Below are 25,184 nucleotides of genomic sequence, written 5' to 3'. Positions count from 1 at the left end.
TACTGGGAAGGCCCTTTCCTTTGTTTTTGCATGACTAAATTCTCTTTATCAAAAAATATTAGCTCGAATGCCACTTTTTATGCCTTCTTGATTTTTTAAAAATGTCTCTTGTAGCATTGATCATTTCTATTCTGAATTATAAATAATAAATTAACCTTTCTGAGAGATGAAACTGTTTTATTGATTTTGGGATCTCCCACTGCACTTAACAGATTGCCTTGCATATAATAATTACTTATTAAATATCTGTTAAATGCATGAAGAAAGTAATAAACACAAATAAGTTTCATGTCATTTTTAGAACTTTTCAAAACTAGAATTGTAGAATAATGTAATATTTTATTCTACAAGCAGAAATATTTTGAATATCTGTTATCTAAAATGTAAAAAAGTATTTGAAGAAGACACTTGAAACTGAAGACTTGCTATCACAGGAATAAATAAGCACACCCTGTCATTAAATGTTGTTTTTCTACATTTCCACTTACTCATCACATTTTGTTTAGTTGTTCATAACCACTCTTTGAGTCACGTGATTGACTGGGTCAGTCGTTCATGGTAAGAAATATGTTTGATGTATTATTCTCAACATGCTTTTGAAATTCTGTCTCTCTTTGCTGTCTGGTCTTACCTCTGGCATTTGATATCCAGTTTCCTCATATGTCTGATTTTGATTCATATGGATTGGGAAAATTATTCTCAGTATAATGTGGATCTGTTTTTCTTTTGAGTTCATAAATAAAATAAACATCAGTATGATTTGACTGTTGTTAATGATAATTCAGAGGAATGTTCCTTTCATTAAGTTAAAAAATGACTATGAAGAGAATAATTCCATTATGTTTTTTCTTTGGTAAGGAAATAAAAGTAGAGATTTTAAAACTATTTAACAACTCTACTGGTTTTCAATGTTTACAGGTAAAATATTTATGGGTTGAAGTTTATTTCTAATTACATTGCAGTGAAGCCAAACCATATTTGCAGCAAAGCAGAAAACTTTGAATAAGTACTGCATTATGTATTATGTAATAATTAAGGTCAAATTTATATGTAGAGGTTCACCTAATTGGAAAGGATGCTCAATCACTATTTTTTCTTTACCAAGTAGTAAGTTCCAACTAAATTTTTCCAGGTTCAGGGCCACTCAGAAATTTTGAGAGAAGTCTGATTCTGTATCTAGTGTAGAATGCCAGAAACCAGGCTAGGTGAGTTCAGACCCTGGCTTGTCCACTTACTAGGCGTATAACCTTGGGCAGATTATCAGACTACTCAGTGCTTCAGTTTTCTCATCTCTAAAATGGGGTCATCATAGTACCTCTCCCATAAAATTATGATGAGGTAGTTCATGTAAATGAGATAATTCATGTACAATGCTTAGAACAGTGTGCAGTAAGTGTTAGCTTTGATCAGTCGTAAATACTAGAAACTGATAAATGTGGTGCAGATGGGTAGAATACTGATTCTCGTTTTAACATGGCATGGACAATATACCTTATGTACTCTGGAGTCTTTTTTCCTCCTCGACCCTAGTTATTCTGAAAAAATCTGTTCACCTTATGGTGTGAGGGAGAAAGTGAAGCAAGTTAAATTGCAAAGGGAGTTTGACATGTAAAGTAACAGTATTAGGTTAAAAAGAGAGATGCCAGAAACTCAAAATCTCTTCCTGAGGCAAGGTCAAATTTTTCTTCTTGAAAGTTGTGTTTTCTACGAATGCTAGCCCCTTCATTTCTCTTTTAGCATTTTGTCCCCATAAGATATTTTGTAGTTAGTAAATGAGTGAGGTTGAGCAGAAGGATGTGAGAATTTATTGATTTAGTTAACAGTGTGTTTTCTAAGTAAGTACAGGGGATAGTAGAGGACTTCTAGTCCATTCCATTGATGTAGGGGGACTTGCCTGGAATATAAAATGTGAAGCCAAGGATACAGCCAAAGATACAAATGTGAAGCTACTCTCTACTCGGGTGAAAGGGGCAGGGAGCAGAAAGGCTGAACAGAGAGGAGTTAGTGGCTTAGGGATGGTGTAGAGAGTACAGTGACCTGGGTTTGGGTCAGGATTTTTCCATTCGTCAACTATGAGACCTAGTTGACGAATTAAGTATTAACATACTTAATCTCCTTGGTCTTTAGTTTTTTCTTATAAAATGGGAGTTGCAATGTGACTTTATTTGCTTTCATTCATTGCCTGTTCATACGCCATAATGACCAGGTGATTTAATTATAGAAATCAATGCCTTCCTATGACACTTAGAATAATATCTCAGGGCCGGGCGCGGTGGCTCACGCCTGTAATCCCAGCACTTTGGGAGGCCGAGGCGGGCGGATCACGAGGTCAGGAGATCGAGACCATCCTGGCTAACATGGTGAAACCCCGTCTCTACTAAAAATACAAAAAAATTAGCCGGGCGTGGTGGCGGGCGCCTGTAGTCCCAGCTACTCAGGAGGCTGAGGCAGGAGAATGGCGTGAACCCGGGAGGCGGAGCTTGCAGTGAGCGGAGATCGTGCCACTGCACTCCAGGCTGGGTGACAGAGCGAGACTCTGTCTCAAAAAAAAAAAAAAAAAAAAAAAAAAAAAGAATAATATCTCAGATCCTTACCCAGGCCTGCAAGGACCCATATGATATGGCCCTTTTACACTTTCCTGACCTCGTCTTGTACTACTGTCTCTTTTACTTACTAGGTTCCAACTCCAATGGCTCTCTTTCTGTTCTTCACTGTATGTAAGCTTTTTAGCGTATTAAAGTCTTCTAACTGGTTGATCTCACTGCCTAGAAAGATTTCTTCTAGGCCGGGCACAGTGACTCGTGCCTGTAATTCTAGCATTTGGGAGGCCCAGACAGGTGGATCACTTGAGGTCAGGAGTTCGAGACCAGCCTGGCCAACCTGGTGAAACCCTGCCTCTACTAAAAATACAAAAATTAGCTGGGCATGGTGTTGTGTACCTGTAATCCCAGCTACTGGGGAGGCTGAGTCAGAAGAATTGCTTGAACTTGGTAGGCGGAGGTTGCAATGAGAGATTGTGCCACTGCACTCCAGCCTGGGCAACAGAGTTAGACTCTGTCTCAAACAAAAGGAAAATTTCTCCTAGATTTTCACAGGACTTCTCCAGTTCTTAAGTTAAATATAACATCTTCAAAGAGGCCTCTACTAAGCCCATTAGTTTAAAAGAGCACTCTCTGTGATTCTGTTGCATTTTCTTCATAGCACGAATCATTTCTTGATATTTTCCTGTATATGTCTGAATGTAGCTTACCCTAGAATGTAAGCTTCATGAGAGTAGGACTATGTCTTTCTCCTTCCCTGCTGTATCCCCAGTATCTAGAGCAATTCCTGGCACATAATAAGTGTGATATCAGTGTTTTTTTTGTTTGTTTGTTTTTGAGATGGAGTGTCATTCTGTTGCCCAGGCTATAGTGCAATGGCTCTATCTCTGCTCACGGCAACCTCCGCCTCAAGCGATTCTCCTGCCTCAGCCTTCCGTGTAGCTGGGATTATAGGCACTCACCACCATGCCCAGCTAATTTTTGTATTTTTAGTAGAGATGGGGTTTCATCATGTTGGTCAGGCTGGTCTTGAATTCCTGACCTCAAGTGATCCACCTGCCTTGGCCTCCAAAAGTGCTGGAATTACAGGCATGAGCCACTGCACCTGGCCTATATCAGCTTTTAAATAAAGTATGGAATGAATAAGGTGCTGACTGACACTGAAATAAATATTTGCTCTTTACCCTATCTGTCTATCATCAAATTATGCCTGGACCTTTACAATATCCCTAACAGTCCCCTTTCTCTCTTGCCTCTTCTTAGTTCATTCTTTGAATATAATTACAAATGTGGGGGATCCCTATGGGTTTTAAATAGAAGAATGACGATACAATTTGTGATTGTTCTGAAATGATCATTCTGCAAGATGTGCAAAGAATGGCTCCTTACCATTACTACAATGACTGGCATGCTGTGGCCTCTGTCTACCTTTCTCTTTCATTTCATTTCAGTCTCTTTCTCACCATGGTTTAGTTATATTTGTCTTCTTTCAGTTTTGTTCTTTCTCTATGCCAACCCCTTTCCTGCCTTTGAGCTTTCGCACATGTTACTCTTTGTTTTCCAGTTTTATCTTCCATCTTCTTTCCCCATGGCAGGTCCTATAATTCTTTGTTTAGTTATTTTCTTTACTATTCCAAGGAAGGCAAGACTATATCTTTTTTATTTCCTTATGTATACTTAGTACCTAGAGTAAAGCCTTACACATTAGCAACACTCAGTAGTTGCTGAATAATTAAACAAGTAGTAATTACCATTTTCATTCATTTGTTAAAAAATAGTGTTCAGGATCTGTGTTAAGTGCTATGGAAACACACAAAGGTTTTAAAATAAATAAGTCTTACCTTGAAATAGCTCTTTATTTAAAAGGAGGGATAGAAGAACATATAAATAATATTGTAGCATGGAGGAAGGCAATGTTGTTGGAGTAAAGTTCTGTTATTAACCACCTGTATGTCCTCACATAAGTTTTTTTTTTTTTTTGAGTTGCTCTTGTTGCCCAGGCTGGAGTGCAATGGCGCGATCTCGGCTCACCACAACCTCTGCTTCCCGGGTTCAAGCGATTCTCGTGCCTCAGCCTCCCGAGTAGCTGGGATTGCAGGCATGCTCCACCACGCCTGGCTAATTTTTTGTATGTTTAGTAGAAACGGAGTTTCTCCATGTTGGTTAGGCTGGTCTCGAACTCCCGACCTCAGGTGATCCACCTGCCTCAGCCTCCCAAAGTGTTGGGATTACAGGCGTGAGCCACCATGCCAGGCCAAGTTATTTTTATTCTGTGTTCCTTTTTGTATCCATTTGGATATTAAGGAGTTTGACTAGACTCTTGTAAGGCTTTGCTTCTCAACTCTGGTGTGCCATTAATACTACGCTGGTGAAATTATTTTTTTCCAAGTTTCCATCCCTGAAAAACCTGATTCATTTGGTATGGGGTGGGTTCTATGAATTCCATAGGTGACTGGGGGGATGCATGGGTAGGTTAAGGAAGTAGTGACCTAGCTCGTTCTAGCTTTGACATCTTACAATTCTAATTGTAGTACAAGGAAGACTGTGAAAGTGCAGTAGAAATCAGATAAATTAAGTGTTGTATTCATTCGGGGGCAGGAAATATAATCTCTTGCTTGCTGGCTGGGATTGGGGCTTAATGGAAAAGATGATGTTGAAATAGACTTTGAAGAATAGGTGGAAATGTGGGCAGGTGGGTGATTGCATGGTTGGTGTTCAGTTCACCTTAGCTGTAGGCCAGAAAACATGCAAGGGAAGGGGGGGAAAATGACCCATTTTGATGCAGTGAACCATGGTTCTAGTCTTGTTTTTTTCATTTTACCTGTCACACTTGGTTGTCCTTTTGGAGATGAAAGATTGTATTATTGCAGCTTGATCCTCATTCGGTGGAAGTGGAGCATGTGGTGACAGACACCATGGGACTGCTTTGAGAGATAATTGGGCATGTTCTTCCTCAAGCCTTTTGGGGCTTTGCTCTTTGAGATCCATTTTGACCACCCCATTGGTTTTCTGGTTAGAAACAAAGAATATCAGGACCCACTCTGTTATCTAAAATAATAGTTTGCTGTCAGAATGATTATTATTAAACCAAAGTTGGCTTTTTTGTTTAGATGAAACCATAAAAAGGCAACATTCTGAGTAAATTATATAGCGTCCGCTTGATGAAATAATAAGCCTAAGTTTAGGGAATGAAAGTAATGATCTAATGCAGTATTTAGAATGCATATACAGTATATAGTTATTAACCAAAAAGTCACATCCTGCATTCTTTTAATTTGTGCAAAATTTGTCATTAATTGCCCAGGAAACCTCTGATTTTTTTCATACATAATCACATCATAGCTATTGACTTTCTCTCCCTTCTCCTGCCTTAAAATACATCCCTGTAAATAGTAGATTACTTTCAGATTGGTAATACCCGCTTTAAACATTGAGTTGCTAAGTTTAGCCATGTTGCTCTCTTTCTTAAAAAATAGAATTCTTTTTTCCCCAACTTTGCCTTTGAGTTGTTACTGACAAATCACACTTTGGGTTTTTTTTTGTTTGTTTTTTGTTTTTGTTTTTTTTGAGACTCTGTTGCTGAGGCTGGAGTGCCGTGGCGTGATCACCGCTCACTGCAGCCTTGACCTCCCCAGGCTCAGGTGATCCCCCCATCTGTTTTTTTTTTGTTTTGTTTTGTATTTTTAGTAGAGACAAGGTTTTGCTATGTTGCCCAGGTGGGTCTCGAACTCCTGGGCTCAAGCGATCCACCTGCCTCAGCCTCCCAAACTGCTAGGATTACAGGCATGAGCCACTGCGCCCGGCCCACACTTTGTTTTTTCATGGCAATTGGCTTAAAATTTTATTTAATCCTTCTGCCCAATGTGAGCCTGCTAATTCTGAAATGCTTTTTGTTTTCATTAACTACCACTGTATGGAGGAGGAAATGTGTATAGTATTCTACTTGCAAACAGTTTGAGAGATGAATTCTGATTCTTCATTCAAACTCATTCTAAATGGGGCAGGGTCAGAAACACAGAAGTCAAAAATTGAAAAGAAAGAATAAGATAGTGAGTAAGGAATGAGGCAGCCAAGCTGATATCCAGCCAGGAATCCAGTTCTTCCCTATCCCTGGCAACTATCTTAGATCAATTTAGGATTTATAAGTTGGCCTGTGATCATCCAGCCACCTCACCACCTCATGTAGCCCTTGATGATGTTGGTCTATTGACTTTGAAATTAGAGAAGTAGAAATAACAAGCCTTTTGTGATTGACTACTTGCACAGAATAACCTTTACTAATTTGAATTCTTGGCCTTCAGTAGCAACAGAGCCCCTTAGAGAGTGACATTCGCCATGATTTATTTGAATGAAAAAATAAATAAAAAGAATAACAACATAGCTAGATCTGAAAAGAGACCTGAGAAGTCAGAAAATGTCTCCAATTTCAGGAAGGGGTGTCAAGGGAAATAACTCCTATTGCATCCCTTGTGTCTTTTTTTTTTTTTTTTTTTTTTTTTTTTAAGACAGAGTTTCGCTCTCGTTGCCCAGGCTGGAGTGCAGTGGCGCGATCTCAGCTCACTGCACCCTCTGCCTCCTGGGTTCAAGCGATTCTCCCGCCTCAGCCTCCCAAGTAGCTGGGATTACAGGCATGTGCCACCATGCCTGGCTAATTTTGTATTTTTAGTAGAGATGGAGTTTCTCCATGTTGGTCAGGCTGGTCTCGAACTCCCATCCTTAGGTGATCCACCTGCCTCGGCCTCCCAAAGTGCTGGGATTACAGGTGTGAGCCACTGCTCCCGGCCCCTCGTGTCTTTTTATCTGCCAGATTGTTAAGAGGAATAATAGAGCCTGAAGTGTATACCACCACATTTGCCTTGTAAGCACATTGAAGATTACTTGTTATTTTGCAAATTGTGTTTTGTGTTCATGCTGCCTGGGTGGTGTTGCAGGACTGCTTCTGCTTCATCCAGAGCACTTGAAATATTATCTGCTTACATATTTGTATATTAGGGTTTCATGTATTATTTGGTTGAATACGAGGGTTCTGCTTTTTTTAAAAAAATTTGAAAACCTTTGGTTTAGCTGAAATGCCCAAGACTTTATAGAGAATGTATCAGAAGATCAAAGAAGGTAAATTACATACCCACAGTCATGGAACTATTTAGAGGTCAACAGAGATTAGAAACCATCCAGGTTTCAACCATCCATGTCTGGACTTCCTATCCAGGGCATTTTTGCTACAAAATGTTGATTTGATTTTCCATTTTGAAAGACACAGAAGTGATCTGTGAAATGGTGATTAGCACTAGGCGGCCCCAGGCAGCCCTGGAATGCTCCATGGTTCAAATGCCCAAGACCAGATGGAAGTCTAGAAGTGGATGACTCAAAGTTTATTAGTTTTGCCACCTGGGCTGTACAGCCAAACCAGCTGCCACAGGCAGTTCCAATTTTGACAGAGCGGTAAATGAACATAAAAGTGAGTTTAAATCCCAAGAATAAAGTAAAGGAGAATGGCTGCAGCAGCAAGGTGATTCATCCAAGCTGAGTCCTATTGATATTTCTTGTAGGAAGCACAGCTGCTGTGCTAGGTAGGGGGCAAGAAAAGGCCTGAAAAATCATGCCTTGAGTTGTTCCAGGAGCCAATCTCAATTTGGGGTATGTTTTAATGACTGGCTTGGTAGGTTTTCCAATCGCATCTGACGATCTAGAAAGGGAAAAGCAAGCCGATGCTATATCATGATTATGTCATGTGGCCTGAACCACTTTTTATTCTTTTCTGGAATCCATGGAAAATCATTTGATCACCTCCTTTCCATAGTTTTGTGGTGGTGGAGCCATAAATATTCATTGGAACATAAGATCCTTGTGGCAGATCACCAACAATCAATTCATTATCTTCATATTATCGTCATATTGAGTTGAACTATTGTAGATTTGTCAAGATCTGTCCATGAAATACTACAGTAGTCAGAAATTGACTCTAAGGTTTTGGATGACCCCTTTAATAGATCTGCAGTTCTCAAAAATTGAATTGAGTATGACAGTGAGCACATGGGGCTAGGAACAGATTGAGAGAAGTACAGTAATGTTTCTTTAAATGAGGATGATCCACTAATTAATTTTAAAAACTCAAATAATCTTGATCTTTTCTGTCAGAATGCTTTGGGCAGAAAGTAACAGAAAACCTGGCTAAACTGACTTAAATAAAATGGAGGTTTATTTTTATTACTTTTCTGTGTCATCAGAAATTTAGAGGAATGTGGTTCCTGGCTTTGGTTCATCTACTCAGTGATGACACAGGCTCTCTTTGTGTTATCTTGGTGCAAAATAAAAGGAGATACATGCAGAGGGGAAAAAAATGCACGAGTTGCTGATGTATATTGCCATGGGTTTGAGGATAAAGGCCGGACCACGGTTCCATGTGCTTGGTCAACCTCTGCTTTCAGATAATCTTTTTAGGGGTTGAACGTTTGTGTATTTATATTTCTCAATTGACTATTACTTAGTCTCATGCAATAGTGTAATACCATTCTTCATTTGTGTGATAAAAGTACAATGCCTGTATATTTTCTAATTTGATGGACAGGTTTTTTTCTTCTACAATGAGATGAAGTGAAATTACTTTCATAATATAACATTCTCTTTATGAGTATAGATAAACTAGCTGTTCTATTTTATTTATTTACTTTTTTTCCTGGTAGGTGGCGTGTTTGTCTCACATAGCTGCAAATTATCTTATTGGTCAAAAGGAAGCAAAACGTTGGGGTACAGCTCATGGCAGTATCGTTCCTTACCAGGTAAGACTACAGCAGTCTAGGGTTGGGCTGTTGTAATTTGCAGTTTTATATGATGTGTTTTTGGAAAATGATTTCTTTTTATACACAAATCCTTCAGCTGTTTTTTTTTTTTTTTTTGTAATGTATCTGTGTCTGGCTATAACAAGGTTCTGTTGTTCACTTTAAGTTCTGTTTTGCGTATTTCTTCATGAGAAAGAGATTAGTAACAAGACCCTTAAACAGATCAAAGGAACTCGCTGAAAGTAAGTGCCTTTTGGGCTCATATGATGGTTTTCTTTTTTTTTTTTTCCACCTAAAAGAGGCACTGTCTGTAGCCATTTTATAAAGCATGATTTGTTAACCATGTCGGTTATAAAACAAATGTTACCTACCCCATCTGACAATAATATTCTCACAGGATTGAAGTAAAATGAAAATTTGCGTGTGATGGTTCTTCATTTTTGGAACAAAGCAGATGGCTCAGGAGCTGCTGTTCTTTATTAAGTGTCTAAACTTGTCCTTAGAAATTCTTGACTTTGGCTAGTGTAAATGAATATGTGAAGTAACTGTGATCTTTCAAAAATAAAATTTAAAACAAAACCTAGCTCTTCTTCCAATCTCTAACCTTTGCTTGGTCCAGTTGCACTGTATGTTGTTGTATTTATTAATGTATCTGCATATCTTCTGTACTCTATTGCAAACTCTTAAGAGTAGAGGTGACTTTTTCATCATTGTATATCTTCTCACAATCAATGGAAGCACATGTTAGGTACTATATACATATCTGTGGAATGAATGAGTGAATTTTACTGGAGTCATTTCAATGTTAGTGCTCTTGGGAGAAAACAAAAAAGTCAGCATTTTTCATTTGTCAGGAAATTCATCAACCCTGCTAATCATCCTTTTAGCTTTAAGACATTATTTCCTTGGGCAAAATTAGTTTCTTTTCCATTTTTTAAAATCAGAATTTGAGGAAAGCACTGACCCAATATGAACCTGGGATTCTTCCCTCTCTGTTTATATTCATAGCCCTTTACCTGAGGCATTACTGTGATTTCACCGTAGCACTGCTTTTCAACACATTGAGTTGATCTTTAGGTGTAATTACAGTTGTGGAGGTGTTTTCTCCAGTTCTTCCCCTTTGTCTGCACCGTTCGTTTTATGACCACCATTAATGACATTTTGCTTCTCCACTTCCTAGCCCTTTGTGACTGACCCTATACTTCTAACTAGACCTGCTTCATTTTACAGAAGTCATTACATTGTTGAATTGGTTAGAGATCATCAGATTTAGTCTTTTTGTTTTTCAGATAAGAAATCTGATACCTAGATTGGGCAGATGAACTCCAACTGTGGTGCCCTGCCTCCTTGTTGAGTATTCTTTCAGATTCTGCTACCTTTGATAAGAAAAGGTGATTTCAGTTCCCTTCATCAACTCTACCCCTATCAAGGGTCTCCATCAAACTTGCTCCTAGGTCAAGGGTCTGATCAACTAAATTTATACTCATCATTGATAATGGAGGTCTTTCTCAAGGGTGTTTTAACAGAGAACAATGTTGGAATCTATGGGAAATCATCTCAAATAATGGAAGTCTGGCTTTCAGTCTTTATTTATTTATTTATTTATTTATTTAGAGACAGAGTCTTGCTCTGTTGCCTACGTGGGTGTGCAGTGGCACGATCTCAGCTCCCTGCAACCTCCACCTCCCAGGTTCAAGCGATTCTTCTGCCTCAGCCTCCTGAGTAGCTGGGACTACTGGCATGTGCCACCATGCCTGGCTAATTTTTGTATTTTTAGTAGAGACAGAGTTTCACCATGTTGGCCAGACTGGCCTCGACCTCCTGACCTCAAGTGATCCGCCTGCCTCGTCCTCCCAAAGTACTGGGATTACAGGCATGAGCCACCATGCCTGGCCTGGCCTTCAGCCTTTTATGTACGTGAAGAAAGCATTCCTGAGTTGGAAGATTCTCTAGTGTAATTCCAAATCCCATCACATAGGTAGGTGTTCACTGCGTTCAAGCATAAAGTTTATAGTTTATTTTTTGCTCATTTAAAAGATGGAATGTCATTTTAAAAAGCTTTATATAGACCTCAGCTATTCCTTCTGGGCATGTGCACCTAGAGTTCTGGCACCCTGGGTATGCCCTCAATTATTTCACTATGTGGTGAAAAGAAATTCAGAATCTTGGCTTTTATTTTGGAAAGTAAAAGACATGGGATTTTTTTTCTCTTTCTCTCTGTGTGTGTATCTGTGTCTGTGTTTGTCTGTTCTTCAATGATAGAAATGTACTTTTCCTGTTGAATTGTGCCATTCACATAAAATGGATAGTATACTTATTTGATTTTAGTTGATTGCAGCTTTATTATCTGTAAGAAATAAGAAATCTACCAGGTTATTTCCTCAAGAGCCCAGAATTACTTTGTTTCCTCTTCCCAAGAACTAGTTCAGCACTGTGATTAAGGAATAAATGCAAATTTAGCTGAAATGAAACTAGCATACCAAGATGGGTCCTAGATATGCTTAGAGACCCCGGTCTGTTTTCAATTTTAAAAATAGATTGGGGGAATATTTTTGTGGGTGAATGCCAGGATAATTATAATTCAGTTTTCTGTAATAATTACAGAAAACTTTGCATCTAAGTTGAGTTGTCTGAGTTTTGGGCTGTCTATAATGGAAGACTCTGATGATAACAGGAGTTACTTGAGGTGCCTAGCTCACTCTCCTCCATTCTTGTTGAACCCTATCTGAAAGATTGTATACCTCAAATGCATGGCATGTAAATTTCAGAAAAGTAGTGATTCTTGTTTTGTGTGTTATTTTATAAGCATGCAGTTCTTAACTTCTCAGATTTATTATCCACTCATGCCCTTTTCTTCCCTATTCTTTGGCTACCAGCTTTTTAAGATTAAGTAAGTTAGACAAACGTAGACAGAGCTGACATAATTTTGCTACTTGATGAACATGTTGGTGGATGCTTTTCTGAGGATTCAGATATTTATGTATTTATTTATTATTTATGAGACTGGTTCTCAGTTTGTTGTCCAGGCTGGAGTGCAGTGGTGTGATCATAGCTTACTGCAGCCTCGACCTGCTGGGCTCAAGTGTTCCTAGTAGCTGGGATACCGAGTAGCGGAGACTACAGATATGAGCCACAGTGTCTGGCAGGTTTCAGATTTTTAAAAAAAGTTTTAGATTTCACTGCTTCTTTTGTTCCCATTTCTAGTGGACCCTGCCACAGAGACGCACTTAGCCTAAGGGATTAATAATTACATAATATTTGTTAATTTTTTTTTTTTTTTGAGATAGAGTCTCGCTCTGTCACCCAGGCTGGAGTGCAGTGGCGCGATCTTGGCTTACTGCAACCTCCACCTCCCAGGTTCAAGCTATGCTCCTGCCTCAGCCTCCTGAGTAGCTGGGATTACAGGCATAAGCAAAAACGCCTGGCTAGTTTTTGTATTTTTAGTAGAGATGGGGTTTCTCCATGTCGGCCAGGATGGTCTCGAATGCCTGACCTCAAGTGATCTGGCTGCCTCGGCCTCCCAAAGTGCTGGGATTACAGGCGTGAGCCTGTAATATTTTTAATTCATAGATATGTTTCCCAGCCCTTAAACAATTATACTTAAAGACAGTAGGCTTTTAGAGATGGGAGAGGAGGGTGCAGAGAAAGCAGATAGCTGGTCTTCAAAAAGAATATATTTTATTATGTAACATAGTTGTCAGTGGGGCCACTGCCCTTTACATACATGGCCAACATGGTAATTCTTTTAATTTCATAGCCTGCATCTATCTAAAACTCTTGCCCAAATTTCTTCAACCTTCTAGGAACCTTCATTTCCATGTCCTCCTTTGTTTTTGACCCACACTGACCTCTACTGTCTCCAATATCATAGAAGATCCATTCACAAATACACTCACAAGGACAGGTGATACTGAATATAGTGGGAAAAAAATGGAGTTTTCATTTACCCATTTTAAAATTAGATTTTAGAGCATACAAGTGCAGGTTTGTTACATGCAAATATTATGTAGTGGTGAAGCCTGGGCTTTTAGTGAAGTCATCACCCAAATAGTGTATGTCATATCCAATAGGTACTTTCTCCTCCCTCACTCCCCTTCCACCTCCCATGTTTTTGAGTCTCCAGTGTCTATTATTCCACTCTCTATGTCCATGGGTACATGTTATTTAGCTCCCACTTATAAGTGAGAACATGCAGCATTTGACTTGCTGTTTCTTTTTCTTTTCTTTTTTCTTTCTTTCTTTCTTTCTCTTTTTTTTTTTTGAAGTGGCGTCTCACTCTGTCACCCAGGCTGGAGTGTAGTGGTGCGATCTCGGCTCACTGCAACCTCTGCCTCCTTGGTTCAAGTGATTCTCCCACCTCGGCCTCCTGAGTAGCTGGGATTACATGCAAACGCCATCACGCGTGGCTAATTTTTTGTACTTTTAGTAGAGACAGGGTTTTGCCATGCTGGCCAGGCTGGTCTCAGACTCCTGACCTCAAGTAATCTGCCCACCTCGGCCTCCCGAAGTGCTGGGATTATGGGCATGAGCCACCGTGCCCAGCCATTTTTGTTTTGCTTTGTTTTATTTTGACAGAGTCTTGCTCTGTTGCCGAGGCTGGAGTGTAATGGTGCTGTCTCAGCTCACTGCAACCTCTGCCTACCGAGTACAAGTGATTGTCCTGACTCAGCCTCCCGAGTAGCTGGGACTATAGGCCTGTGCCACCATGCCTGGATAATTTTTGTATTTTTAGTAGAGACGGTGTTTCACCATGTTGGCCGGGCTGGTCTCGAATGCCTGACCTCAGGTGATCCACCCACCTTGGCCTCCCAAAGTGCTGAGATTCCAGGCGAGAGCCGCCGTGCCCAGCCTGACTTGATGTTTCTGAGTTATTTTACATTAAGATCATGGCCTCCAATTCCATCCATGTTGCTGCAAACGATATGATTTTACTCTTGTTTTATGTCTGAGTAGTATTCCATGGTATAGATATACCACATTTTCTTTATCCAGTCCATTGTTGACAGGCACTTAGGTTTATTCCATGGTTTTGTTATTGTGAATAGTGCTGCGATAAACATATGAATGCAAGTATCTTTTTGAGATCTTGATTTTTTTTCCTTTGGGCAGGTATCCAGTAGTGGGATTGCTGGATTGAATGGTAGTTGTATTTTTTAGTTCTTTGAGAAATCTCTATACTGTTCTCCATAGAAGTTGTACTAATTTACATTCACACCAACAGGGTATAAGCATTCTCTTTTCTCCATGTCCTTACCATCTGTTCTTACATTTTAAGAGCAGTGTTTTTTAATAGATGAAGTGTATCCAGTCTTACAACAGGAGGCCTCACCTTTCTAACCATATCCTTTGATTGTTACCAGGGAGTTTCACTGTCCTGAATAGCATAAGAATCTCCCCATCTTCTATCTCTCTCTCTCTCTCCCTTCTCCTTTCTGGCTTCAGAGGTCCCTTGTCTCTCTTCTCCTTTTCAAGAGCAATGAATTTCTCTAGTCTTCTATGAGTTTTTATGCTCTCTAGTGCAGGCACAGTCTTTGTGCCCACAGATCTTTGGGTAGCTACCACTATACTAAGTGCTTAATGATTTAGTTTTGATATATAGTGAATCCCTTCCCAAGGGGCAAGCTGATGTGAGGATCTAATAGAAGCCCACCAGACTGTGTTTCTGATGAGACCATCTGTCCCCCCAGCTCATTCCTTTGGCAGCAGGAATTGAGGGAGCTCACAGTTTATTGTGCTCCTGGTAAAACCACAACTCCTTCAGCTATAGTGTTGCCCTCATGACAGGGTAAATTGCCCAAGAGGCCAGTCTTGAGAATAAGGCTGTAACCTTTCCTTAAAAAGACTGCCAGAGCCAGTCATGGTGGCTCACGCCTGTAATCCCAGCACTACTGATGCGGGAGGATTGTTTGAACTCAGGAGTTTGAGACCAGCTTGGGCAACATAGTGAGACCTGTCTCTCAAATAAAAAAGAAGAAGAAACTAGGCATGATGGCACAAGCCTGTGGTCCCAGCTACTCTGGAGGCTGAGGTGGGAGGATTGCTTGAGCCTCCCACCTGACTTGGAAGGTTGAGGCTACAGTGAGCTGTGATTGCACCACTGTACTCTAGTCTGAGTGACAGAGCGAGACCCTGTCTCAAATAAAATAAAATAAAATAAAATAAAATAAAATAAAATAAAATAAAATAAAATAAAATAAACTACTACCAGAATGAGTCCCATCACTCCTTATACCCATTTGCCTCAATTACAACCAGAACTCCAAACCTTTTGGCCATCTGTTATCACCTGGACAATTTTCCCATATGGCTCTGTTAATCTCTCTTCTTTTGACCCAGTCATTTCTCCTGTCATCAGTCTTGGTGGCTGTAAAATCCACATAAAGGACCCTTGCAACAGTCCACCCTCTCCTTTCTTTAACCTCTCCTCTCTTGCAGTGATCCTTTTCTGTTCTCACTTGGCTCCCACTCCCATTCACTTGGTGTTTCTCAAAGTTTAAAGTGCATGTGAATCATTTGGATGTCTTGTTAAGATGCAGATTCTGTTTCAAGGTGATGTTGATGCTGTTAGTAGTAGCACTCAGTTTCCAGATCTAAAATGCATTATTATCATTATTTTTTTAGAGACAGAGTCTCTCTCTGTTGTCCAGGCTGGAGTAGTGGTGTGATCATAGCACATTGTAGCCTCAAACTCAAGCAAACCTCCCACCTCAGCCTCCCGAGTAATAGCTGGGACCACAGGCACACACCACCATGCCCAGCTATTTAAAAAGTCTTTTTTAGAGACAGGGTCTCATCATCTTGCCCAGGCTGGTCTTGAACTCCTGGACTCAAGTGATCTTCCCACCTTCACCTCCCAGAGTGCTAAGATTACAGCTGTGAGCCATTGCTCGCGGCCTTAGACTGTTATTATCAATGACTACAGCTTTGCCTTTATACTCAACTGGCAAAATCCCAGTGCGGATAGACTTAATAGTTCATCTATTCCTGGCCTGCAGTCAAGTGGTGGATATGGCCAGAAGAAAATATGCTACTTTGCTGATGATCTCCCTCCCAATCCATGGCCATCTCTCTCAAGTGGCCCCTCAGGCTTACCCAGAAATCCTGCCACCTTTACCTAGGTAATTTATTTTCTCCCCCTCTGAGATGACTACCTCACATCTTCTCTTCTCTAAGATCTTTCCATCTCTCCTCATCCTTAAAGACTTTGTCTCTTATTCCGCTTAAAATTAATGCAATCAAAAGAGAACTACCTTATCTTTTCTCTACTTTACCTCCCAAACGCTTGCATTTGAACCTATATATAGATCACTGCATTCCTTCCTGTCACAAGAGAGGAAGTGTCCCTTTCCATATTTTGCCTAAGGGCATTGCATCTGCATTTTATGTCCTCTATCACCTGTATTATACTTCATAGGATAAGCAGATGATCATATAAATAAATAAATATATATATATATATATATATATATATATATATATATATATATTTATTTATTTTTTGAGACAGAGTCTTGCTCTGTTGCCCAGGTTGGAGTGCAGTGGCACAATCTCGGCTCACTTCAACCTCCACCTCCCAAGTTCAAGCAATTCTTGTGCCTCAGCCTCCCAAGTAGCTGGGATTACAGATGTACGTCACCACGCCAGACTAATTTTTGTATTTTTAATAGAGATGGGGTTTCACCATGTTTGCCAGACTGGTCTTGAACTCCCGACCTCAGGTGATCCAACTGCCTCGGCCTCCCAAAGTGCTGGGATTACAGGCATGAGCCACCGCGCCCAGCCAGATCATAGTTTTGACCTTAAAAAGCCCACCAACCTTTCTTTGATTCCCAAGCAATGTCTTTTTCAAATCCTATCCTATTTCTGTATGTGCTACTATACAGGACTCTTCCAAAAAATTTTGGGTGATTGCTGGATGGAAGCCCTCTATTGTCTATTCTATGATGTGGTCTGTGCTTTGCAGACCAATGGGAGACCCCAGGAGTTCAGGTGGTATGCAATAGCTAAGGGTAGTTGACTTTCTGAGTAGTTCATTAGTGAGAATTCTTTTTTTATGCTCTTTCATGAGCCTTTCAATGGGAATTTTCCTTTAAATGGCCTGATAATTCACATGGTAATTTCTTCTAAAGTTTTCTTCTGAAGTAGCTTCTAACTCAAGAGGTTTAAGAAAACAATTATTTACATGATTAAATAAAATAACATCTTCCTTGTTCCAGTTTGAGCTTATTCAACCAAGGAGTAGAGCAGGAAGCTGTGCTATGTTATTTCTGGTGGGGACATTATACTGTATATTTAATTTGGCAGAAGCAGAGACTCAGACAGGCAGTAAATTCCAAGTTTGAAGATATGCAGTACTTTGCTATCATTCCTTAGAAAAATGTCAAAGTGCTGTTAAATCATGGCAGATTAGGTAACATTGGGAATCTTTTTCTTTTTTTTTCTTAAACATATGTTAAGGATTTTTTTTTAAAAAGTCAAAATATAAATGATATACATCTGTCTCTTCTTGTGTGACTTTCTATTTATTTATTTTACCATAGTCACACTAAGGCACTAAAATTTGAAGGTATAAACAGGCATATGATTCTATCACATGTTTAAAATAATTGTTGTATTAGTAATAACAGTAACAATAATCATGATGGTTACCAACGGACATGTACTATGTAGCTGGGAGATATATGTATACATACAAAAATGTATGTATGTATTTATAAAATTTTTGCTTATTCTTCTTTTAGTTTGATGAAAGGGAAGCCTAGAGACATTAAGCAGTTATGTTCTAGAATAAATAGGAACCATGGATTTAAGGTTTTAAAACTTGTTTATGTTTGTGACCAGCCTGGCCAACCTGGGGAAACCCCGTCTCTACTAAAAAATACAAAAATTAGCTGGGCGTGGTGGTGCGTGCCGGTAATCCCAGCTACTCAGGAGGCTGAGGCAGGAGAATCGCTTGAAACCAGGAGGTGGTGGTTGCAGTGAGCTGAGATTGTACAATTGCCCTCCAGCCTGGGCGACGAGCAAAACTCCGTCTCAAAACAAAACAAAACAAACAACAACAACAACAAAGCAAAAACAAATTTCTTTTCTGACTGTATCCAAACTAAGCTGGATGCATCACGGATGTGTGTCTTTTTTTTTTTGGCAGATTCTAGAATTCTTCTAATCTGTTTCCATTATCTCTTTAACAAATGTCAAGTTTATTATGATTCTAGTGGGTACCAAACCTAATAGCTGGCCTTGCTACAGAAGTATCTTTGAATTATGAGCTATAGGGCAAGTGTAGGTTTCCCCCTACCATGGTTTCGGTACATTGCTTTCAAATGACTCTTGACAAACCAATTAAAACATAATTTCTTGAGTCCCCTGTGGGGTAGGCAGTGTTTTAGTCCTGAAAGCCTCCAAATGAGGAAGAACTGGGCCCTTGATTTCAAGGGACTCAAAGGCAATATAGCAGGGAAAGTTGGGAGAACTTGAGCTTTGGGGTCAGACAGGCCTGGAGAATTAAAAGAGATCATTGTACTACGTGTTTTGTGCAGCATCTGACTCTAGTAAGCCCTCAATAAAATGTGGCTCCTGTTACTGGTGTGTTGAACTAATAATTATAGCTTTTGTGAATAATAGTTTCTATGAAAATATGAAATAGTCTCTATGAAAACTACCCATAGAAGCTTAGGGGCAGAGTAAATAAATAAACAGAGCTGAATTTCTTTCTTAAACTTTATGGGATTTTTAGCTTAATTTCTTTTCATTTTTTAGAGAGGAAAAGAGGGCAACACACTGTGGTAATTTTGTTTTAAAAAAACTCTTTGTAGAACTTTTTTGGAAATTGTAGCCTTCAGCTCATTGTCCAAATATAGCATTATTAAAATTAATAGAGTTTGAGGAGAATCATATATGGCAGCATCACTCAGTTGTTACAGGGAGTAAGGCTTCTAGTTTATTGAATGGTTTAATTAATTGAGATTGGGTATAGATTCATACTTAACAAAAGGAACCATGACAAAAATGATTTTCAGGAGTAATCTCTGAGAAGCCCACAAGATGGGAACCTACCTTTATAAAAAATATATACTCACCTTTGTAAGAGTAAAAAATTGTGGAGATTTCTCTTTTGGTTTTAAAAAGTGAAGGAAATAGAATATTTTAAACACTTGTTTTTATACCCTTAAAATTGCAAAGAATGTCGATAATGCTTACCCATTAAAAAATATTTGGAGATTTATTGGGAACGAAAGAGTAGGTGATAGCAAAGACATTAGATTACATTTCAGAGGCTTCTACAAACTTTTGATTAATTAGCACTGACGAGTTAGAATATTCAAAAGTTGGTTTTCTGGTAAATTAAGGCATGGATTGTATGAACCCCCAGCCCCTTTAGTTCTAAAGTTTTTGGCCAGGTAGCTTTTGAATATTTGCCTTTGTGTATGCCTTGATCCTTACGGATTTGGGATTCTTGTTAAAGCAAGACAAAATCTTTTGTTTGAAGATCCTGGTTACTTTGGAACCAGTTGGCCAGGAGGTTGCCACAGTCTGAAGAATATAGGTCACTGGGCAGTCCAGGAGCAGGTAAAATTAAGGCAGATGTGCCAGCTGCTGGCATAATAGCTGCCACCCTCTGGGCTACTTCTTAGGAAAGATTTGGCTGTCTTTGATTTAAAACAAAATTTCTAAAGTTAACATAAATAAGGTAACATGATGTCCAAGGGTAACTATTGCACAAAGAATAAATGCACTTACAACTGTTCAAAGACTATTATGATTTTTTAAACTCAGAATTCCCTCTAATTGACATATAGTGTTTTAAATGTGTTTCGCTAAGAGGTAAAATAGAAGGTGGTGCAAGGAAAGTAAAAGTAGTAAATCCCTAGTTCCTTTAGGATTTTTTCAGCTTTTCTTGTATTCTTAATATATGTGCAGAACTAATGTGTTTTTATATTTTCTATGCCTAACATATTTGGCTAAAATTATCTAAAAGAATCAAAGGCCATTTTGAATATTCAGTCATTAGTTCTAGTAATATTATCGTAATCACTATAATAATTATCAGATGTAACATTTATCAATGATTACTGTGTTATTAAATATCTTACATATATTAAATCAATATTTACCACAGCCCTTAAAATAGTTATTGCTATTATCTCCATTTTCACATGTGGAAACTGAGGCATAGAGAGTTTAGATAACTTGTGCAGGGTCACAAGTCCATGGTATAACTGGGATTCTAACTGAGGCAGGGGGACTTGAGCTCATTGTACTGTATAGGCAGATGATACAATGCTGCATGTTTAGTTTCATTTTCTATCTTTATCCTACTTTTGAGAAATAATTATGTGACCTTTTCCTCTACATAATTTCCTCTTTAGGACTGCCAAGAGCAATTCAAGAGGTATAAACAATTCTGTTGTTTACTCATCACAGGGATCCTTAATTATGACTTAAAAGCAAATTTCCTTCAGAAATCAGGTTGTACATCTTTTGAATAAATCCTTTGGTCGCATATGCTAAAATGGTATTAGGATCATAATTAAGTGATGGTATAGTGAAGCAACTCTACCTATTAATAGTTCCATCTATTTAATGAGAACAGTCCTTGAGCAATATAGGAGTTGGGGATGGTTTTAGCTGTTGTGAGACTCATCGCTTCTGGTTTTCAAACTGTATTTCTGGAGGTTGGTAGTGTGGGGACAGAGCTGGGATGGGAAGGAATATTTGGGACATGAGGAGGAGTATTCCAGGGCCTAAGGAGGGGGATAGCCTGGGTAGAAACCAAGTAGACAGTTTTCTAAGTATTCCCACCCCATTTCAACCAGGACAATTCCACCTTCTGGTAGTTTTTTGAAACAGGGATTCCACTGCTTAAAACTCATTACTTGTCCTAGATCGATCATCTTGTACTGAAGGACTTTATTGAACAAGAAAGTGGGTTTTGTACATGTGTATGTGTGTGTGTGTGTGTGTATGTGTGTGTGTATGTGTGTGTATGTGTATGTGTTTTGGAGAAAAGAGACTGATTTCCTTCAGTGCTGGAAATCATTGTTGTCGTTCCTAGAACTGTGGACCTAAAACCAAAGAATGGGCTCAAATCTACCCAAGGTGGAGGCCTAGGTGGGAGGAGTTTGGGTGAGGCCTGGCATAGCTCCTCTTTGAAGGGACACACACATTACCTCGCAGCTAAGAGTCTAGCCTGGTGGCTCTGTGTGGAGGTCAGGGCTCTTTAGCTCAAATAAATCACACAGGACTAGTTTATAGAAACAGTTGGATTCGCATGTAGTTACATGTCCTGTTTTGTTCCTAGGGGTGTCCAGTGCAAATCTTGTTGAAATTCTTAATAGCTGTGCTTAGCACCAACACAGTACCCTGATAGATCTCAGTTCAGGCGCAGGCTGCCTGGGGGGAAAATAACTGAGTTCTGATATGGTACCAATTACTATTATAGTTTAATATTAGGCAAATAATATAACAATGGTAGAAAGCCTGTAAGATGTTAAGTACCGAAGTGAATCTGTACTGGAGACTTGAACAAATCATGTTCATGTATAAGTATGGCTGTGAAATAGGCTGTTTCCTTCTTAAGTTTGCTTCTGGCATTAGGAAAAGGAGTACTGCTTCAGGGACCCTGCCCAGACAGGAAATGGTACATGTGCATGCTGAGTGGTGCTAGTGAAATAGGAACATTATACAGAATTATATTAATAATTCATTTGGCCTATTTTTCACCTGGGAAGTATTTACTCTCAAGTGTCCCCTCCTCCTTCTCGCCTGAGGGTGAAAGCAGGTGCGAAATGCTCTGGGTCCTAGTGACACTGAGTAGTCTATGGAGTGGCAGCATTGGCATCACCTGGAAGTTAGAAGTAATAGATTCATTCTAATGAACCAGAATCTGCATTTTAACAAGATGTGTGCACAGGTGATTTGTTTTCCTTAGACCCTTGTTGTCATTCTAATATGAGTCCACTAGATGTCACTCTTGTAACCTGGTAATGGGACAGGATTTTTCAATGGGGATTTGCAAGAATCCCTGAACATGATCATATTATTATTAGATGATTTCCTCCCCATCCTTACAGCTACTGATATACACATTGATTATTTAAGGTAAAACTATCATTCTCTATGGTTCAAAGTCCTGGAGAGAGATTCCTGGGAATGATTTCCATTTTTTTGGATTGGCACTCCTGCCTACTGTCTTCCCTGTTGCATGGGTTAGTCTGTCATTATATAACCTCAGCAGAGAATACGCTGCAGATGCTGTGACAGGCTCACTGAGAGAACAGCATCCTGGGCTTCTGAGCACAGCAACACAGAATAAACATACAGATTTGATCTCCATAGACATTATTGAGAACAGAAAGGAAGCAAGGCTGTATCCTGAAATTAGCATCAGCCTCTAAGATGTGATTGTTGGAGGAAGTGCTGACCTTTCTGAGTGTGTGAGATGTCTCAAGGGAAGTTTTATAAAGAAGATTGAGTCTGCTTAGGAAATAATGTCCCAAATGTAATCTTGTAGGGAGTTAGTTTCAGCCATGAAGATGAATATAGGGACATTTACAGGTAAAGTAATATCCTGAGGGAGAAGATATGCATTTAGAGATGTATGAGGTTCCTAGGAAAGGTCCTGTTAATAACTGGTTAGGTCTGCATATTAGGAAAGAAGGGTGAAGAGGGTAAGGACTATGCTTTAGAAGATTCGATTTTTTTTTTTTTTGCCGGATGCCTAGCTTGAGAAAAGTTAGTTCTTGAAAGAAATTACCTGCTGGCAAACACTCCTCCCTCTAAGTCCGGCATGGTTTTTCCTCTGTTTCAGTTAACAAGGGTAGCAAACAAGTCATAAAGTAGCAAGTGTTTGTGTGTGCTTGAGTGTGTTTTGTGAGTGTGTGTATTTCCTCTTCTGGATGGGGGGGCATTTACTTTATATCACTAAATGCGTGGCAAATACTTGGTTTGGGTAATTTCAGCCAAGAAAATGGTTTTATTGATGTAAAAACAATACAGTTTTAGCTTACATATAATTTTCTTTTGTTCAAATAATTAAGGTCACCATAGTAATTACTTCTAAGCTTTAGGGTCTTTTCTAACATCATTTATTCTGATGTGATTCCTTATGACCAGAACCAGAATTAATTTTGAAGCATTTTAGTGAAAATCAATTTTATTTTTCTAAAACATTATCTGAAATTTAGATAATTTTTTGACTTCCCTGCGCCACATTGAAAGAAGAAGAATTGTCTTGGGCCACACATAAAATACAGCAACACCAAAGATAGCTGATGAGCTAAACAAGAAAATCACAAAAAAAATCTCATAATATTGTAAGAAAATTCATGAATTTATATTGGGCATTCAAAGCGTCCTGGGCCGCATGCGGCTTGGGGGCTGCGGGTTGGACAAGCTTGATCTAAATCATGGAAAACAAGCCTAAAATGCCCATTCCTATTCTTAGGCACAGTCTAAACATCTACTTCTTCAGTGATAGTATTTTACACACCCATCCTCTTTACTGCTGAATTTTTTTTCCCTTTTTCTTTTCACTTGTTGCTGCTGAGACTCAACTTGCTAGAGATAGCAGCACATTTAGGTGTAGTGTTTAAAAGCATGCATGAGCTTTGGAGTCAGACAGACCTTGGCACATTGCTTCATTTCACTGATCCTTAATTTCTTCATGTATAAAATAGGTATATTACTACCTGGTGACAAGTCACAGGACAGTGCATTTAAAATATGTGGCATAGGGTCTGGCACATAGCATATGTTCAGTAGCCGGTAGCTGTGACTGCCAGTACTACACGAGCTCAGAGACCGCAGGCCTGCTGCTGTTATCTTTATCTCCCAGCTGATAACCCAGTTCATCAACTGCCAGGAGTCCTTGTTCCTATAGGTTTTGTCCACCAGAGTGGAGCTCCAGGTCATGGAGAAGTCTTCCTTTTCCTCTGCCTGGCCAATGTGTTCATGACAATGGTGTGGGTCAGTGGGGAGCAGATTGGTAGTCTGGTAGAGGGGCAGGGAAACATGTGAATCCTAGAACAGTAACTGGGAGAGAAGTTCCACACTGAGATTCTCAATGAAAATTTCCCTCATGGTGATCAAGCTCAGTAGAATTGTTAGCACTGTTAGTGTTGTTAGTATAGCCATCTTACAGGCTGGGCCATTTAAACTGCAAATGGCATAGTCACTGATTTAAGCTTTATTTCTAAAGAGAAACAAACTCTTAGAAGCAAACTGCCAAATTCTTATTGAATGTTTGCCACATAAATTCCAGATTGTCTGTTCTTTATTATCTTTATTGGCTTGGAATGACCATTTTTGGTTCAGAGAGGACCTCTAGGCTTTGAATAGCTATGACTGACACCTTGGGGTCACCAGAACATTACTTGGTTAGCAGCAGTCTTGGAAAACAACGTCAAGGAAGTCTGAAGAGATCTCTCATCCTGAAAACATCCTAGTAAGAATCTTTGCACTTCCATCATAAACAGCCCCATGGTTTCGCTTGATAATATGCCACTGATGAAGAATGATGGAGATTCTGATGTGACATCACCTGTATTAGTAGTGTGCTGTCTCAAATAGAAGAAGAATAAAATATTAAAGAATTAAGAGCATTATGTATCTTAAAAATAAACTCATCTTTCTTGTTAGACTTTTGGAATCTGCATTGGATTTTTTTTGTTTTGTTTTGTTTTTACATAGTTAAATTTAAGATATATTTCTAGTCATTGTTTAAAATGCATCTCAAAAAACTTTAGAAGGGGTGTGGATTGTTCTTTTTTGCCTACTATGTCATTCCTGTTTCCATTGTAGGAATCAAATCAGTAAGTTCAGTCCTAGTTCAAAGAAGCTGGGAGGCAGGGAACAAAACTTATAA

At 39.2% G+C, this 25,184-nt stretch overlaps 1 protein-coding gene across 8 annotated transcripts in view; it reads left to right on the top strand.

The window, feature by feature from the left end:
• SUGCT (succinyl-CoA:glutarate-CoA transferase) overlaps positions 1–25,184 on the top strand; it is a 732,345-nt gene that overhangs the window by 182,568 nt on the left and 524,593 nt on the right. For all 8 annotated transcript variants that reach the window (XM_055347702.2, XM_055347701.2, XM_019030300.4 and 5 more), the window contains one exon: positions 9,224–9,319. In XM_055347702.2, the coding sequence (XP_055203677.1) occupies positions 9,224–9,319 (96 nt within the window). The remainder of the gene's footprint in view (positions 1–9,223; positions 9,320–25,184) is intronic.

This window comes from Gorilla gorilla, chromosome 6, assembly GCF_029281585.2.
Source record: "Gorilla gorilla gorilla isolate KB3781 chromosome 6, NHGRI_mGorGor1-v2.1_pri, whole genome shotgun sequence".
NCBI classification, from domain to species: domain Eukaryota; kingdom Metazoa; phylum Chordata; class Mammalia; order Primates; family Hominidae; genus Gorilla; species Gorilla gorilla.
This window is presented reverse-complemented; position numbering and strand designations above follow the sequence as displayed.